Source organism: Cajanus cajan, chromosome 11, assembly GCF_000230855.2.
Source record: "Cajanus cajan strain Asha chromosome 11, NIPB_CcT2T_4, whole genome shotgun sequence".
NCBI classification, from domain to species: domain Eukaryota; kingdom Viridiplantae; phylum Streptophyta; class Magnoliopsida; order Fabales; family Fabaceae; genus Cajanus; species Cajanus cajan.
This window is the reverse complement of record NC_138527.1, coordinates 36,511,702-36,528,976: the sequence shown is the minus strand read 5'-3', so window position 1 is coordinate 36,528,976 and position 17,275 is coordinate 36,511,702. Positions and strand designations below refer to the sequence as shown.

General features: G+C 34.2%; 3 protein-coding genes across 3 annotated transcripts; all 3 read right to left on the bottom strand.

Moving 5' to 3' along the window:
• Positions 1-5,296: 5,296 nt before the first annotated feature.
• On the bottom strand, positions 5,297-6,883 carry LOC109800182 (uncharacterized). Its single transcript, XM_020360921.3, has one exon. It carries the CDS (start codon positions 6,167-6,169, stop codon positions 5,297-5,299), a length of 873 nt encoding a protein of 290 aa, XP_020216510.2. The 5' UTR covers positions 6,170-6,883.
• A 3,827-nt stretch (positions 6,884-10,710) lies between these two features.
• On the bottom strand, positions 10,711-11,889 carry LOC109800183 (uncharacterized). The gene has a single exon (XM_020360922.3). The coding sequence runs from the start codon at positions 11,861-11,863 to the stop codon at positions 10,991-10,993; it is 873 nt and encodes a 290-aa protein (XP_020216511.2). The 5' UTR covers positions 11,864-11,889; the 3' UTR covers positions 10,711-10,990.
• A 2,863-nt stretch (positions 11,890-14,752) lies between these two features.
• On the bottom strand, positions 14,753-15,779 carry LOC109800180 (uncharacterized). The gene has a single exon (XM_020360919.3). The coding sequence runs from the start codon at positions 15,707-15,709 to the stop codon at positions 14,831-14,833; it is 879 nt and encodes a 292-aa protein (XP_020216508.1). The 5' UTR covers positions 15,710-15,779; the 3' UTR covers positions 14,753-14,830.
• Between the last annotated feature and the right edge of the window lie 1,496 nt (positions 15,780-17,275).

Sequence of the window (17,275 nt, the reverse complement as noted above, 5' to 3'; positions counted from 1 at the left end):
CGGGAAAGTACTAGCTCTTATGCTTCTCCCTTGGTGTTGGTCAAAAAGAAGGATGGCTCATGGAGGTGTTGCACCGATTTTAGAAAACTTAATGCATTCACCATCAAGAATAAGTTCCCTATGCCATTAATAGAGGATTTGCTGGATGAATTAAATGGGGAATGTTACTTTTCCAAACTGGATCTCAGAAGTGGGTATAACCAAGTAAGAATGGCTGAGGAGGATATACATAAAACAGCTTTTAGAACCCACAGTGGACACTATGAGTGGGTTGTTTTGCCTTTTGGTTTATGTAATGCTCCTGCCACATTCCAATCAATCATGAATGATATTTTCAGAAGTTATTTAAGGAAGTTTATTTTAGTATTCTTTGATGACATATTAGTCTATACCCAGACCTGGAGTGATCATTTGGAATGCTTGACTACAACATTACATATTTTGGAGGAAAATGCCTTGGTGGTCAACTATAAAAAAATGTAGTTTTGGGAAGAAGAAAATAACGTATTTGGGCCATGTGATTTCAATTCAAGGGGTACAACCAGACAATGACAAGATTTCAGCAATTCAACAATGGCCAACACCAACATCAGTTAAGGAATTAAGAGGATTTTTAGGTCTCTCAGGCTATTACAGAAGGTTCATCTTGAATTATGGAAAGATTGCCGCACCATTAACGGAATTGTTGAAAAAGGAGAAGGCATTCAAGTGGACTGAAGAAACAGCGGTTGCATTTCAAAAGCTTAAACAGGCACTCATGTCTGCACCAGTATTAAGGCTGCCTGACTTCAAACAACCTTTCACCATTGAGACAGATGCATCGGGGGGAGGCATTGGGGCTGTTCTTCTGCAAAATGGGCACCCTATTGCGTACATCAGCAAAGCAATGGGACCTAAATACAAGTTATTTTCTGCATATGAGAAGGAGTTTTATGCAGTCTTATTTGCTATAAAAAAATGGCAGCACTACTTATGGGGACAACATTTTCTCATAAAGACTGATCAAAAAGCTCTTAAGCACTTATTATTGCAGCCTCCAACTACGTTGATGCAAAACTGGGGTCTAGAGAAACTTATGGGCCTTGATTTCAGCATAGAATACAAAAAGGGGAAGGAGAATGTGGTGGCCGATACATTGTCAAGAGTGGGACAGAATGCAAGTGTAGCTGCAATACTACATTTTTCATCTCGTTTAATGACTGAAGCCATTGAATCTTGGAAGACAGATCCAAAATTGCATAAATTGGTGGATAAGATACGACTTACACAGCAGCCTTATAAGCACTACACGTTTCAAGGTGTTCTGTTAAAAAGAAAAGGTAAAGTGGTTGTAGGTGCTCAACAGGACTTAAGAAACAAAATTCTCAGTCATTTTCATGATTCTTCCATTGGTGGACATTCGGGAGTGGACCTTACCTACAGAAGAATTAAGGAACAATTTTATTGGAAAGGATTACAAAGGGATGTAAAGCGGTGGATCAGGGAATGCGCCACTTGTCAAAGGTTCAAATGAGTAAATCAGTTACCTGCAGGGCTCCTTCAACCTCTGCCTATACCTAATAGAGCTTGGAAGTCAATCTCCATGGACTTTATCACCGGGTTGCCTAAGTCTCAAGGGATGAGTGTCATACTAGTAATCATAGATAGATTCACTAAGTATGCTCATTTCATAGCTTTAGGACATCCATTTAGTGCAGCAAAAATAGCAGAGTTATTCATGAACACAGTGGTGAGATTGCATGGCTGGCCAGAGGAAATCATTTCAGATAGAGATACAATTTTCTTAAGCAACTTCTGGACAGGGTTGATGCAGTCACATAGTGTTAAGTTGTTAAGATCCACAGCTTTCCATCCTCAAACTGATGGACAGACAGAGAACCTTAACAAGTCTTTAGAAGCTTACTTGAGATGTGCTACAGGAAGTATGCCCAAACAGTGGACAAATCATCTAGCAATGGCAGAATTATGGTATAACACCAAGTTCCATACAGCCACCCAAATGACACCTTTTGAGGCCTTATATGGTTATGTTCCTTCGATGCCCAATTTAGTGGACAATGGAGAGACGTTAATCGAGGCAGTGGAGTATACGGTGAAGACAAGAGAGCAGATTGGAAGAATGTTACAAGAAAATCTCTATAAGGCTCAAGAGAGAATGAGGATGTATGCAGACAAAAAGAGGACAGACAAAGAATTTAAGGACGGTGATCTTGTGTACTTGAAGATTCAACCATTTAAGCAGCACTCTTTGGCAAATACATCTTTTCACAAGCTTTCAGCTAGGTACTATGGTCCTTACAGGATTATTGAAAGAATTGGGAAAGTAGCATACAGATTGGACCTTCCTGCAGACACCAGAATTCACAATGTATTTCATGTGTCATTATTAAAGAAGCACCATGGCAGCCATGTAGTTTCAGAACAATTACCCAGATTTAATGAAGAAGGAGACTTATTGATCAAACCATTGGCCATATTGGATAGAAGAGTGAAGAAGAAGAATAATAAAGCTATTACTGAAGTATTAGTACAGTGGGAACACACCAACCCTGAGGATGCAACATGGAAAGAATTACATGAGTTGCAGATCCAATATCCGGATTTTAAGTGGCAAGTGGAGTAAGGATTTGGGGACAAATCCTAGTTTGAAGAAGGGGAAATTGTAATAATGGGAAATTAAGGGAATTAAAAATATAGGATTAATTCTGTTTGGATTCTGTTATTAGTTGTTTTCGGTTGAAATTAGGATTATGGCCCAGGGAAAAGGGTATCTGTGGGAAGTCAGAATTATAAATAGACCCTATTGTACAGAATTGGATTATGAAAAATAAGAAGTTCAGTATTCAGTTTCCTCTGCAATTTCTAAGAGAATTGTGAATGAGTGAGTGCAACCAAGGTTAGCAGGTATAACCTTTATGACACAAACACTGACAAAATAACCCTAACATGTATATACTATCACAAAATATACTTTCTTCCCAATATTTTTCTTTTTATTCCTGATACCATGTAGCCAATAAAGTAGTTTCAGGACGCATCTTGCTCGTCAATCTCTACCTCTCAGCTATTTGAGCTTTTTTGCAAAACTTGATAGTAGAATTCAATCATAATACATTTCAGACACCCAATAATGAAATAGAAAAAGAGTATACAATTTTTTTTGTGTTTAAAAAAAATTCTTATTTATTTATGTAACATATACAATCTCTTATATAAAGATAATACCATCTTTGCATTATTATGAAAAATAGAAACAAATTATTAGTATTAGTGTCAAATAATTGAATGAGATTTAATCTTTTACTCAATTTTAACTTTAAAATTATATACTAAACATCGTGCATATTGTGCTTTAAAAAATATACTAACTTCAAAAAATAATTTTAATAAACGAGTTGAGAAGTTATTATTTTCAAAATTGAGAAACAATGAAAATTTTCATAAAAAAGACATAACATTGTATATAATTCATAAATGAATGATAAACACATATATGATAGACATATATGAATTAATTTTTATTTTTTCTCTTTCTCTCACTTTAACTAATGATGTTATTCTTAGGGAGATGAGTAATTTTTAAAAACTAGAGAAAAAGTGTGTCATTTAAACAGACCTCATGGGAGGTGAGAGTGATTTTTTCTTAAATATACATGCATGCATGGTATCTCAAAGTACTAGAATATTGTACAAGATTTATCAACATTTCCCTCACCTACTAAAACTCTTCCACTGATACCCATAGATGACTAATTAACATTTTTTTTATCCACCATAATTACAATGATGGTACTAATTAACCTGATACAACTAATAGGAAACCAACCATGATTTCATCTTCTCAACTTTCTAATATAAACATGCCCCAACATACTCTTATTTTGACTAGCTCAAAAGACCATAGTTCTCATATTGTACCTTAGACCCATATTTTTGTCTCATTTAATTTTTATATGAAGCTAGGATAGATTATAAACTAACTAGGTGCTTCTCATGAAGAGAGGTGACTTTGTCCATATAAGTGCATTCGTTATTGATTAAATTTGGCTAGAATATAATCTATTGAACTTCTTTCACTGAGATCCCGCCTGCGCCTATAGTTGACATTGTTCCCATAGGCTGAGTGAAAATCTACATATAGCAATTAGTTTAAGAAGAACCTTTATTGATTTTAGTTGCAAGGTAAGTAGCTTGCATCATGCAACTGAACAAATGATAAAATAGTGATTTTTAAATATTGAATTTCAATTCCTGAAGTTAAAATTTCGTGGTTAGCATTTTGGGTGCTAGTAGTATTGCTCAATAGAGAATTATTTGTATTGTATCTTTTTCTTTTACATGATATTTTAATATGTTTTGTATTGAAGTCCTGACTGTTACCCTGCCTTATTGCAGCCAGCATCAGCTAGTATTTTATTGGTTGATGCCGCTGGATTGGAGTTATGTTATTGGCTTTGCAGTCTTGGGATGGCAAATTTCTTCTGGTCTGTTTGCTTTGGGATTTACCTTAAAGCTGAAGGAAGAAAGCTAAGTAACACTCTCTCTAACACCCTCCTTTTAACTTGTTGGAACTTATTAGAAAATTTCAAATTTTGGTGAGTCTTACTTGGAAATCAGAAAAGATACTCATTATATGAAACATGAAACCCACGAAAATGTGATTTCTAATAAATTTTAACCAATAATAAAGATTGTTAAAGAGTGTCCGTAGCATTATTCTTGCCTAGAATTATGGAACTATAGTGACTATGCCTATAGTTTCGAAGAGGCAATTAGTGGGAATGAAAATTGGTATTGTTCTTTGCTTGGGAGGCTGTTCTAAGGGATAGGCTATCCGTGGTAGATGACTTTTCTGCTAACTGGTCTTGAGCAGCAGAGGAAGTGTTGATGCAAGGATTTTGCATGTCAGAATTGCTCCTGTGATTATCTTTTTTATTCTTTTCTTTCTGTTAACATCTATATGCGGTTTTTTTTTCTATTTTTATTTTTATTTTTTCTGTTCTCTAGTGTGTTCTGCTCGGTTGTGGAATTTTTGTAACTAAAGGGGTTTGGTAGTTAGATATTGTTCTCCAGCCAATATTAATTAGTAACTATATAATGTTTAGCCAGAGAAACACGATAAATGTGAAAAGTATATCGAAATATGTAGAGTATAAACATTTGATGTATTTGATTCTATAACTTTTGAATTGTATACATGTACAAATTGATGGAGGCAAAATTTTCCAATCCTCAGCAAATCCCTAAATGTTGGATGCACTGCAGGATTTGGAAAGAAAATTATGACTAGTATTTTCTATGGAGTCATTATGTTCAAAAGGCTGGCTCTCGTTTTAACCATGCGCCTGAATACGCTCTCCAATCCATTTTCTATGCTTTGAATGGCATTCTCCAATGCTTCCAATCTTTCATGTGCAGCCTGCATCTTTGCAACATTACTACCTTCACTTTGAAGGTGGCTTAAAGATGCTTCCACACACTGCAACTCATTGGAATTCTCTTGGTTCTCTTCGCATGATATCACTCCCTTGTGCATCAATTTTGCTACTAGTAACCATTTGGTCGCCTTTGACTTTGAAGCAGGCACGGTCAAGAAAGCTAGCAAGGATTGGAAGATAGACATGTTCATTACAATCACTTCCCTAAGAACTCTAACCAACGCAGCTAGTTGTTGGTCTTGATTCAAGAGTGGGGACACTCCAAATTTGGTCTCCATCTGCTTCAAAGATGTGATCAACTTCTTGACATTCTTCTTCATCTTCTTTGAGAAGAAATTATATTCGGCTACTATTCTTTCAATGCTTGAATCCCCCTTTCTCCTTCTTAGAGAAGAATGAAGGGATTGAACATTTTCCTTAATTTGTGACAAGGTGTCCCTTGTGATGCCACATACATCCAAAATTCTCACCGAACCATCCAACAATTCTTGCATGCATTTCTCACCTTGATGGTTGGAAATCATCTTCTGAGTTGATTGCAAGTTGAGAAGACCTTCCAAGAAAATATGCAAATCTTGAAGCAAGGACAAGCCAGTGCCAATTGACTTTGATGTGGAAGTGGATGTGGCTTCCCAAGTTTTGAGCTTGCTTAGCTCTTCCTCTACTTTAGAGATGCTAGGATGAGATACAGAAGGAAAACTATTTGACCGAACGTGGAACTTGTTTGCCATGGTTATTCTTTTTGTATTCTGTTCTTTTTCAAAGGAAGCACAATGTTTTTGTGCTCTCACGAATTCCTTCACTCTATATATAGGTGCAATGCATAATTCAATCCTATAGGTGAGCAAAATAGGAAGCAGAGCTAAAATCTCGCAATCAACGTGAGCATGTGGTACCCTGATGTGTTTCCTAATAATTTAGTGAACTTGTCACTTTTCTGCCAAACATTGTGCACCACTATTTGTGATATAATACATGCATGTTAATATTGAATGGGTTTGTGATGCAAAGCTGGCATGTCCTCCAAGTGTTGGCAATCAGAAAACCTCATTAGTCATCGCCTACTTTGCCTCCTTTGCTGCCACATTGCCTCTTCATTTCAAATATAAAAACGTTGTTGTTTAAGTTTCAGTGATATCCATTACCTGGCTTGTCTCAAGGGCAAGGAGCTAGAGCTGCAAAATGGTGTAATATATGGCTCTTTGATCGATGAGATCCAGATCTTGTTGGCTATGACATATGGACAACATATTGAGTTACGTATTATTTTGAATACAATTTATAGAACAATAGTAACAGGGTTTAGGGTTTGCCTTGTTGATTTTACCAACTCTCATTATTTCTTTTTATTTTAAACGAGAAAATTTAATTCCTTTATTTGCTTTTCTTGAGAAATATTGTGGTACCTATAAAGGACGAGTATCCTACGGTCCCACTGTCAAGGGGACCATGTTAATATTGTAAACAGGGCCTAAACATCTATATTAAGGAATCAACACAAAGACCAACACCAAAGCTCCATAAGAAATCACATTGAATATGAAGCATATAACATTTGTTCTCATTGAATACAAAGCATCGGCATAGACAAGGATTAGCAAGTACAACAATATCAGACAGTTCTTTCACCCAAACTGACCTTATTTTCATTTAGTTACTCAAATAATGATAGACAGATTAAATATAAATGCATGCATGGTGTCTCCGAATACTAGAATATTGTATAAAGTCTATCAGCATTCACCTACTAAAACTGTTTCACTGATACCCACAGATGACTAATTAACATGTAGTCAAAACGAACAAACAGCCAACCATGATTCTGTCCTCCCAACTTTCTTATATAAACCTGCTCTAACATACTCTTATTTAGACCAGCTATTAAGGGGAAGAGTTCACAATATTACACCCCTAAAATAGCACAATATCATAAAGTAGCCAAAGGCAAAAGACCTCAGTAGTTCTCATACTCTCTCACCTTAGACCCATATTTTTGTCTCGTGTAATTTGTATGTGAAGCTAGGATAGATCATAAACCAGCCAGGAGCTTCTTATTAAGAGGGGTATTTTTGTCCATATAATTGCATTCCTAAATGATTAAATTTGGCTAGAATATTATTCCAAAAATATTCATAGAATTAAATAGTATAGGTGTTGGCAGTTGAAATTTTCCATTATCCTAATTAAATATTTTAAAGTTTCTGTCGTTTTTTATTTTACTTGTAAGTTTGGTTGAAGGTTGTTTATATAAAAAAAGTAAATTGCAGTTGCAGGAAAATAATTTTTGTTTGTTTACTTAATCATCATTAGCTGTTTGCTTAATCCAATGGGGGGTTAATTAGTTTTAATATTTAAGTATTTGTTGTAACACTTTTAATGTATGCAAAACTAAGTTCATATTTCAAATATATTATATCAGTTTTTGCTTCCTTTTTTGTGAAGTTGCAGATTTTATAGTTCAAATCTCTTATATTTTGTTTAGTCATACACCCGGTTTTTTTCTTTTAATGTTATGTTTTCAACAATAAGTGATAATTATGATATTTAAGGCACTACTCAGAAGTCAAGAAATAATTTTATATTTAATAAATTTCATTTTGTAAGAAATAAGTTATAGTAGTATGTTTTACTGAGATCCCTTCTGCATCTATGGTCGACATTGTTCCCATAGGCAGTTAGTGAAAATCTACATATGTTGCAATTAGTTTAAGAAGAACTTACTGACTTTAGTTGCACAGTGAGTGGCTAGCATCATGCAACTGAACAAGTGATAAAATAGAGATTTTTAAATATTCAATTTCAATTCCTGAAGTGGAAAATTTGTGGTTAGCATTTTGGATGTTATTGTTGACTAGCGAAGTATTTGTACAGTGTCTTTTTTTTTAACATGATATTTTAATATGTTTTTATCAAGTGTTGACAGTCACCCTGTGCTTTATTGCAGCCAGCATCAGGTAGTAAGTGGCTCGAGAAGGCATGTCTCTGCATCACTTGTTAGGCACAGTAGTAGAAACAAATGGTGGTGGTCTACAGCTTGCATCCCCCTGCTTGTTCAGCACCTCAGTGGAAGTAAGCATATTGAATCTTGACGACTTTTGTCATATTTTTATTGTTCTAATAAATATTTAATTACTTGGCAAAGCATGCTATGAGTTTGGCAGTTTTTGTAGTTTTAAGTTTTAACAAATTATTGTAGATATGAAATTTTAAATGATAAGGTACTAAAAATATTTAGCTTATGCATCGTACCAGATAAAATATTAACCATACCATAAATGTTAAAAATTAGATGTATATAAAACTTCAAATTCAACCATAGAGACATCCTAAAAAAGTTGATGGTTAAGAGACACGCCTACTCCATTTGCTTCAACTGTTATGGCACACACACCAGTAGAATTGGCACTTGCACCCACTATTCCACTTATCTTTTAAAGTTCATTGGTTCAACATTCAGTTTTACGTTTTTTTACAGTAGCAAATTCAATTCTTTTCCATTGTAAATAAAAAAAAGGAATAAAATAGAAATATTGATTACTAGGATTAACAACAGAATAACTAGCAAGAGTATGCACTACTGTATTAATTTGCCTCTTAACAAAAAGAACTTGAAAATTCAGATTGACTTCAAAAAGCTTCCTAATATGATTGATCAAAACTCCCTATTCAGAAATATTTTTGCTCGGTCCTTGATATGAACAACCAGTACCTTGCAATCAGATTTAAAAATCACTGAATAAAAGCCAAGATCAACCATTAGTGACACATAAGATCTGTTGGGGTTATTTTTATGGTATTTGTTTGAGAAGATATTTTATGAGGGTTGTTCTATTTTATAAGGTTATTACACAAGCATACTCCACAATGATGAGATATTGTCCGCTTTGGGTCTTAGCCCTCACGGTTTTGCTTTTGGTCATCACCCAAAAGGCCTCTCAATCATTGATTACTAGGATATGAACAACCAGTACCTTGCAATCAGATTTAAAAATCACTGAATAAAAGCCAAGATCAACCATTAGTGACACATAAGATTTGATGGGGTTATTTTTATGGTATTCGTTTGAGGGGATATTTTATGAGGGTTGTTTTATTTTATAAGGTTATTACACAAGCATACTCCACAATGATGAGATATTATCCGCTTTGGGTCTTAGTCCTCACGGTTTTGCTTTTGGTCATCACCCAAAAGGCCTCTCAATCATTGAAGTATGTTTATGCTATAAGTTATTATTTTTTATCATATTTTATCGATGTAGGACTTGTTTGTATCCTAATAATAATTCACCCTCCTGGACATTTATAAAAGAATTAATCCAACCTCTCTTAGCCGATATGAACTCACCCAAATCATTCCTTAAACAGTAACCAAATCTTATCATGCATATTCCTTGAAGAATGTTGCATCAGTATTCCACTCCAGCAAACCCTAAACCAAATCACATCAACCCCTCCTCCAAAGATTGAGCTAGATCAACCGCCAATCATCCAAAACTAATTCAGCTCTATTAATTACCCCCACATCATGCTCTATCACCGAATTCCAGCATTTAGAATTCCTTCTATTCCAAAGACACCACAGGGTTATTGCAAAACTATTGTTATCATTCAATAAGCCACGCAATTTAAAGACCATGTCTTTAAAAGAATCAACTTCTGTTATAATAGTACCCATCCAAGACCAAAGAACAATAGCGCCCAAACTGATATTTTGCTTGAGTAGGTGAAATAAATGGAAATAATTCTCCAAAGACTCCTCACATAAAACAGAATATGCTGGACAGGATATCCTCTACATAGGCACTTTCAAATTCCAGATTAAGTTCCAGTCACCATCCACCTTAAAATGATTAATATCTCCAAAAACAACTTATATCCGGATTTGACCAAATAGAGGCCTTATGATTGTGATTCCATAGCTGCTGATCTACATAAGATGAATCAAAGAGAGCTACAGCCAAGATCTTCTCCGACACTTGTTGGGACCTCAAAGCATGAATGATGAATTAGAACTGAATCCCTAGTTTTGGTTCTTGGACACATCAGATCATGAACTGTCATATGCTCTGAATAGGATGAGGACAATTTTCAGCGAAGCAATATTCAGGATCTCCAATTTCTAAACATTAATTCAGAATCATATAATAATTCATGTTTAAACCAAAGACAATTGGTAGCCAAATAACAAATGTTGGAGTGACAATTGTGAGTGAAGTAGTCTCACACTGGGAAGACATCCACAAGTTGAGTTAGGACCCATAAACTTTAATGCCTTAACATGATACCCTAGTGTTTTTACTCGCATATTTCCTATCAAGTAACTATAATGTTTATCCAGAGAAACACGATAAATGTAAAATAAGATTTTCTCAAGGAAAAAAGTGACTTAAAACAAAAATATATCAGTATAAACATATTTCATTGTATTTGATTCCATAACTATTGAATTGTATAATGTACAAATTGATGGGTCAAAATTTTCCAATCCACAGCAGATCCCTAAATTTTGGATGCTCTGAAGGATTTGGATAGAAAACCATGACTAATAATTTCTATTGAGTCATGATGTTCAGAAGGCAGGCTCTCGTTTTAACCATGCACCTGAATACACTCTCCAATCCATTTTCTATTCTTTGAATGGCATTCTCCAATGCTTCCAATCTTTCATGTGCAACCTGCATCTTTGCAACGTTACTACCTTCACTTTGTAGGTGGCTTAAAGATGCTTCCACACTCTTCAACTCATTGGAATTCTCTTGGTTCTCTTGGCATGATATCACTCCCTTGTGCATCAATTTTGCTACTAGTGACCATTTGGTAGCCATTGACTTTGAAGCAGGCACGGCCAAGAAAGCTAGCAGAGATCGGAAGATAGAGATGTTCATTACAATGACTTCCCTAAGCACTCTAACCAAAGCAGCGAGTTGTTGGTCTTGATTTAAGAGTGGGGATACCCCAAATTTGGTCTCCATCTGCTTCAAAGTTGTGATCATCTTCTTGGCATTCTTCTTCATCTTCTTTGAGAAGAAATTATATTCGGCTATGATTCTTTCGATGCTTGAGTCCCCTTTTCTTCTTCTAAGAGAAGAATGAAGGGATTGAACATTTTCCTTAATTTGAAACATGGTGTCCCTTGTGATGCCACATACATCCAAAACTTTCACTGAACCATCCAGAAGCTCTTCCACGCATTTCTCACCTTGATGGTTGGAAATCAGCTTTTGGGTTGATTCCAAATTGAGAAGATCTTCCAAGCAAATATGTAAATCTTGAAGCAAGGACAAGCCGGTGGCAATGGAGTTTGATGTGGATGTGGATGTGGCTTCCCAAGTTTTGAGCTTGTTCAGCTCTTCCTCTACATTAGTGGTGGTAGGATGAGATCCACAAGGAAAACTGTTTGAGCGAACATGGAACTTGTTTGCCATGGTTACTCTTTTTGTTACAAAGGAAACTCAAGCTCAATGTTTTTATGCTCTCACCAATTTCTTCAATCTCTATATATAGGTGCAATTCATAATTCAATCCTATTGGTGAGCAAAATAGGCATCACAGCTACAATCTCTCACAATAAACGTGAGCATGTGGTACCCGCATGTGTTTCCTAATAATTTGGTGAACTTGTCACAAGTCTGCCAAACATTGTGCAGTATTATTTGTGATATAATACATGCATGATAATATTGAAATGGGTTTGAGGTGCATAATTGACATGTCCTCCGAGTGTTGGCAATCAGAAAACTTGATTAGTCATCAGCTACTTTGCCTCCTTTGCTGCCACATTGTTTCTTCATTTCAAATATAAAAATGGTGTTATTTCAGCTTCAATTATATCCATTACCTGGCTTCTCTCAACGGTAAGGAGCTAGAACTGCAAAATGGTCTAATATTTTAATGGCTTATGGACTGATGAGTTCCGGATCTCGAGGGATATGACAAATGGAAAACAATTTGAGTTATATATAATTTTGAATTTTTTTATTACAATTTGGAGAACAAAATGATGGGTTATTTCCCATGTGCACGAGTGGCTTGTAGCCCTTGTGTCTTCCTTATTGATTTTACCAACTCTTTCATTGTTTCATTCTGTTTTAAATTAACCAAAGAAGAATTCCATTCCTCTATTTGCTTTTCATGATATATTCTGTGGTACATACAAAGGACAAGTATCCTGCGAGAGACTTATGCTCCGGGGAGAGGGAGGAATTGAAAAGAAAGGGAAGGAATATGTCAGAATTAATTTGATAGAAAATAGAATAGAATTTATAATTGATTGGTAGGATAGAATTAGATGAGAAATAACAGGAAGTTAGTATTTTAAAATTGTATTTTATGTAGGTAAGTTTTTATGTAAAAGTAAATATTATATATAATTACAATTTTACCCTTTTCTTTATCACGCTTGTTTCTATATTTATGAATATAATGTATTAGGGTTTAGGATTTAGTTATTAGTTATTAGTTATTAGTAATGGTATTACTGATTCTACCATATTTAAATATGATGATTTTCACGCATAATTTATTAGTTATTAGCTATTAGCATAATGCATTACCGTATTGTATTACTCACTGAAGGGAGTTTTGTTTTTAATAATGCATCACACATGGAATGGAGCTTTGCTTCTTCAATTACGAATGCATATAATACAAAAGAAATAAAGACTATTTTTGTCTTTTCTCCTCAATTCTGCGACAATCCCCTCATCTTAGAGGGTAAATTTTTAACCTATAGGACCCACTATCTTCTTCACTCAAAATAAAATGGTTGTGGAAACAACTAAACACCTTTTCTTTACGTGTAATTTTTCTAATCACATTTGGCAATGTTATTATGTTTCCATCCTCTCAACTTTGTTGTATAAATTAATCCTGCCGTATCATACTCTTATTTAGGCTAGCTATTACGGGAAGGAGGGGAGAGTAGAAAATATAACACTTGTATGTTTTAAGTACAGTATCATAAAGCAGCGAAAAGTAAACGACAATATTAGTCCTCATACTCTTTCACCTTAGACCCGTATTTTTGTCTTATATGTGAAATTTCTATGTGAAACTAAGATAGATAATAGATTATCAACTAGATAGGAACTCCTAATGAAGTGATTTTGTCCATATAATTGCATTTCAATTTGGCTAGAATGTGATCTATACAAATTTCTTTCACTGAGATCCCTTCTGCACCTATGGTTGACATAGTTCCAATGGGTTGTTAGCTAGTGAAATCTGCATATATTGAAATTAGTTTAAGAAGTGCCTTTATTGATTTTAGTTGGACCTTTATTGATTTTAGCATCATGCAACTGAACAAGTGTGATAAAAAGAAATTTTTAAATTTTCAATTTCAATTCCTGAGGTGAAAATTTTGTTGCTAGCATTTTGGGTGCTATTGTTGAATAGAGAAGTATTTGTATAGTGTGTCTTTTTTTCTTTTACATGATATTTTAAAATGTTCTGTATTGAAGTGTTGACAATCACCCTGTGCCTTATTGTAGGCAGCATTAGCTAGTATTTGTTGGCTGATGCTGCTGGATTGGAGTTATGTTAACGGCTATTGCAGTTTTTGGATTACAGATTTCTTCTTATTTTTTGCTTTGGGGTTCACCAGAAATCCAAAAGAAGAAAGCTAATATCAATCTCCTTAACGTTCTCTCCTTAACTTGGAATTTATAAGAAATCACAAATTTTAATTAGTCCAACATGTAGATCAGAAAAAATACTCATTAAATGAAACTCACGAAAATGTGATTTCTAATAAATTTTTAACCAAAAATAAAGATTATAGAGTGTCGCTAGCATTCTTTTTGTCTGGAATTATGGAACTGTGCTGCTTCTACGCCTATAGTTTCACAGAGGCAATAAGTGTAGTAGAAAATTGGGTGATTGTTCTTTGCTTAGGAGGCTGTCCTAAGGGAGAGATAGGCTATCTGTGTGGTGGATGACTTTCCTGTTAACAAGTCTCCAGCAGAGAATGTGTTGATTGCATCTCAGAATAGCTATGTATTTCTTCTTTTTTCTTTTTTCTGTTATTTTATATATATATATATATATATATATATATATATTTATATTTATATTAGTGTGTTCTACAGAGTTTCTTCAGGTGTATTGCCTCTTGATTCCGGTTTTGTGGAATGTTGAAGGGGTTTGCTAGTTAGACATTATTCTCCAGACAATATTAATCAGTAACCATATAATGTTTAGGCAGAGAAACACCATAAATATGAAAAATATATCAAAATATGTAGAGTATAAACATTTGTTGTATTTGATTGTATAATTTTCGAGTTGTATACATGTACAAATTGATGGAGGCAAAATTTTCCAATCCTTAATAGATCCCTAAATTTTGGATGCTCTGCAGGATTTGGATAGAAAACCATGACTAATAATTTCTATTGAGTCATGATGTTCAGAAGGCCGGCTCTCGTTTTAACCATGCATCTGAATACGCCCTCCAATCCATTTTCAATGCTTTCAATGGCATTCTCCAATGCTTCCAATCTTTCGTGTGCAACCTGCATCTTTGCAACATTACTACCTTCACTTTGAAGGTCGCTTAAAGATGCTTCCACACACTGCAACTCATTGGAAGTCTCTTGGTTCTCTTCGCATGATATCACTCCCTTGTGCATCAATTTTGCTACTAGTAACCATTTGGTCGCCTTTGACTTTGAAGCAGGCACGGCCAAGAAAGCTAGCAAGGATTGGAAGATAGACATGTTCATTACAATCACTTCCCTAAGCACTCTAACCAAAGCAGCAAGTTGTTGGTCTTGATTCATGAGTGTGGATACTCCAAATTTGGTCTGCATCTGCTTCAAAGATGTGATCAACTTTTTGCCATTCTTCTTCATCTTCTTTGAGAATAAGTTATATTCCGCTATAATTCTTTCAATGCTTGAATCCCCCTTTCTCCTTCTAAGAGCAGAATGAAGGGATTGAACATTTTCCTTAATTTGTAACATGGTGTCCCTTGTGATGCCACATACATCCAAGATTCTCACTGAACCATCCAACAACTCTTCCATACATTTCTCACCTTGATGGTTGGAAATCATCTTTTGAGTTGATGGCAAGTTGAGAAAATCTTCCAAGCAAATATGCAAATCTTGAAGCAAGGACAAGCCGGTGGCAATGGAGTTTGATGAGGATGAGGATGTGGATGTGGCTTCCCAAGTTTTGAGCTTGTTCAGCTGTTCCTCTACATTAGTGGTGGTAGGATGAGATCCACAAGGAAAACTGTTTGAGCGAACATGGAACTTGTTTGCCATGGTTACTCTTTTTGTTACAAAGGAAGCTCAATGCTTTTGTGCTCTCACCAATTCCTTCAATCTCTATATATAGGTGCAATTCATAACTCAATCCTATTGGCCAACATAATAGGCAGCGCAATTAACATTTCATAATCAACTTGAGCATGTGGTACCTGCATGTGTTTCCTAATAATTTGGTGAACTTGTCACATCTCTGCCAAACATTGTGCAGTATTATTTGTGATATAATACATGCATGGTAATATTGAAATGGGTTTGTAATGCATAACTGGCATGTCCTCCGAGTGTTGGCAATCAGAAAACCTCATTAGTCATCACCTACTTTGCCTCCTTTGCTGCCACATTGCCTCTTCATTTCAAATATAAAAATGATGTTGTTTTAAGTTTGTGATATCCATTACCTGGCTTGTATCAATTGCAAGGAGCTAGTGCTGCAAAATGGTCTAATAATTTAATTTCTGATAGATTGATGAGATCTGGATCTCGTGGGATGTGACAAATGGACAACAATTTGAGTTATATATAGTTTTGAATTTTTCATTACAAAATGATGGGTTATTTGGCGTGTGCACGAGTGACTTGTAACCCTTATGTCTCCCTTGTTGATGTTACCAACTCCTTCGTTATTTCATTCTGTTTTAATGTATCCCTTATATGCTTTTCTTGAGAAATCTTGTGGTACCTATAAAGGACAAGTATCCTACGGTCCCATTGTCAAGGGGGCGATGTTATTATAGATACTATAGATCATAACATTTTAAAGTCAAACATCATTCTTTTTTACGTTTCTTCTTTGAAGTTCTATCACTGTACATGCTATAGAGATGAATGTGAAGCAAGAAATATGATCATATATATCAAATTATCAAATAGGCTTTTATCAATTTGTTCATAAACAGGTTTTTATTACATTATGACTGATAACCATATCCATGTAGAGGTAGTGAATAAAATTATTTACAAACTTCAAAAGTACATTTCAAAAAGTAGTTTTTTAATATTAAAAATTCTAAGTAGTTCAAAACAAGAACTTTGTGGGAGTTTAATATTGATAATTTATATCTAATTAATGTTAACATAAAAAAATTTTAATTGTCACCTAAATTTGACAAATATATGTTTTCTATAATATGCAATTTTTTATTTATAAATTAAAAATTACGCATAAATTTACAAATAATTTGTACAATTAATATAATTTTAATAAATATACATCTTTTACGTATAAGTTCAACAAATATTTTACAATAAATATTTTTTATAATTTAATGTAATTTTTAATTTTTCAAATGTTCTAATATCTCTCAATTATATTATATACAAATATTAATTAAAAAATTGCTTAATTAATATAATTTTAACGAGTCTTTATTGTATAAATTCAACAATTACTTTACTACTATTTAATTTAAATGTTTGTTATATTTTTATAAATATTTTTAATATCATCAAACTAAATCATATAGAGATAAAAGAGATTCATTTACTTTTAAAATAAGTCTACTTAATGATTTAAATTTATTTTACTTAATAACTTATATTTTATATCAAATTTTAGTATTT

What these genes read in the sequence shown, in the direction of transcription:
- LOC109800183 (XM_020360922.3), bottom strand. Translation starts at nt 11,863, where the DNA reads ATGGCAAACAAGTTCCATGTTCGCTCAAACAGTTTTCCTTGTGGATCT.
- LOC109800180 (XM_020360919.3), bottom strand. Translation starts at nt 15,709, where the DNA reads ATGGCAAACAAGTTCCATGTTCGCTCAAACAGTTTTCCTTGTGGATCT.
- LOC109800182 (XM_020360921.3), bottom strand. Translation starts at nt 6,169, where the DNA reads ATGGCAAACAAGTTCCACGTTCGGTCAAATAGTTTTCCTTCTGTATCT.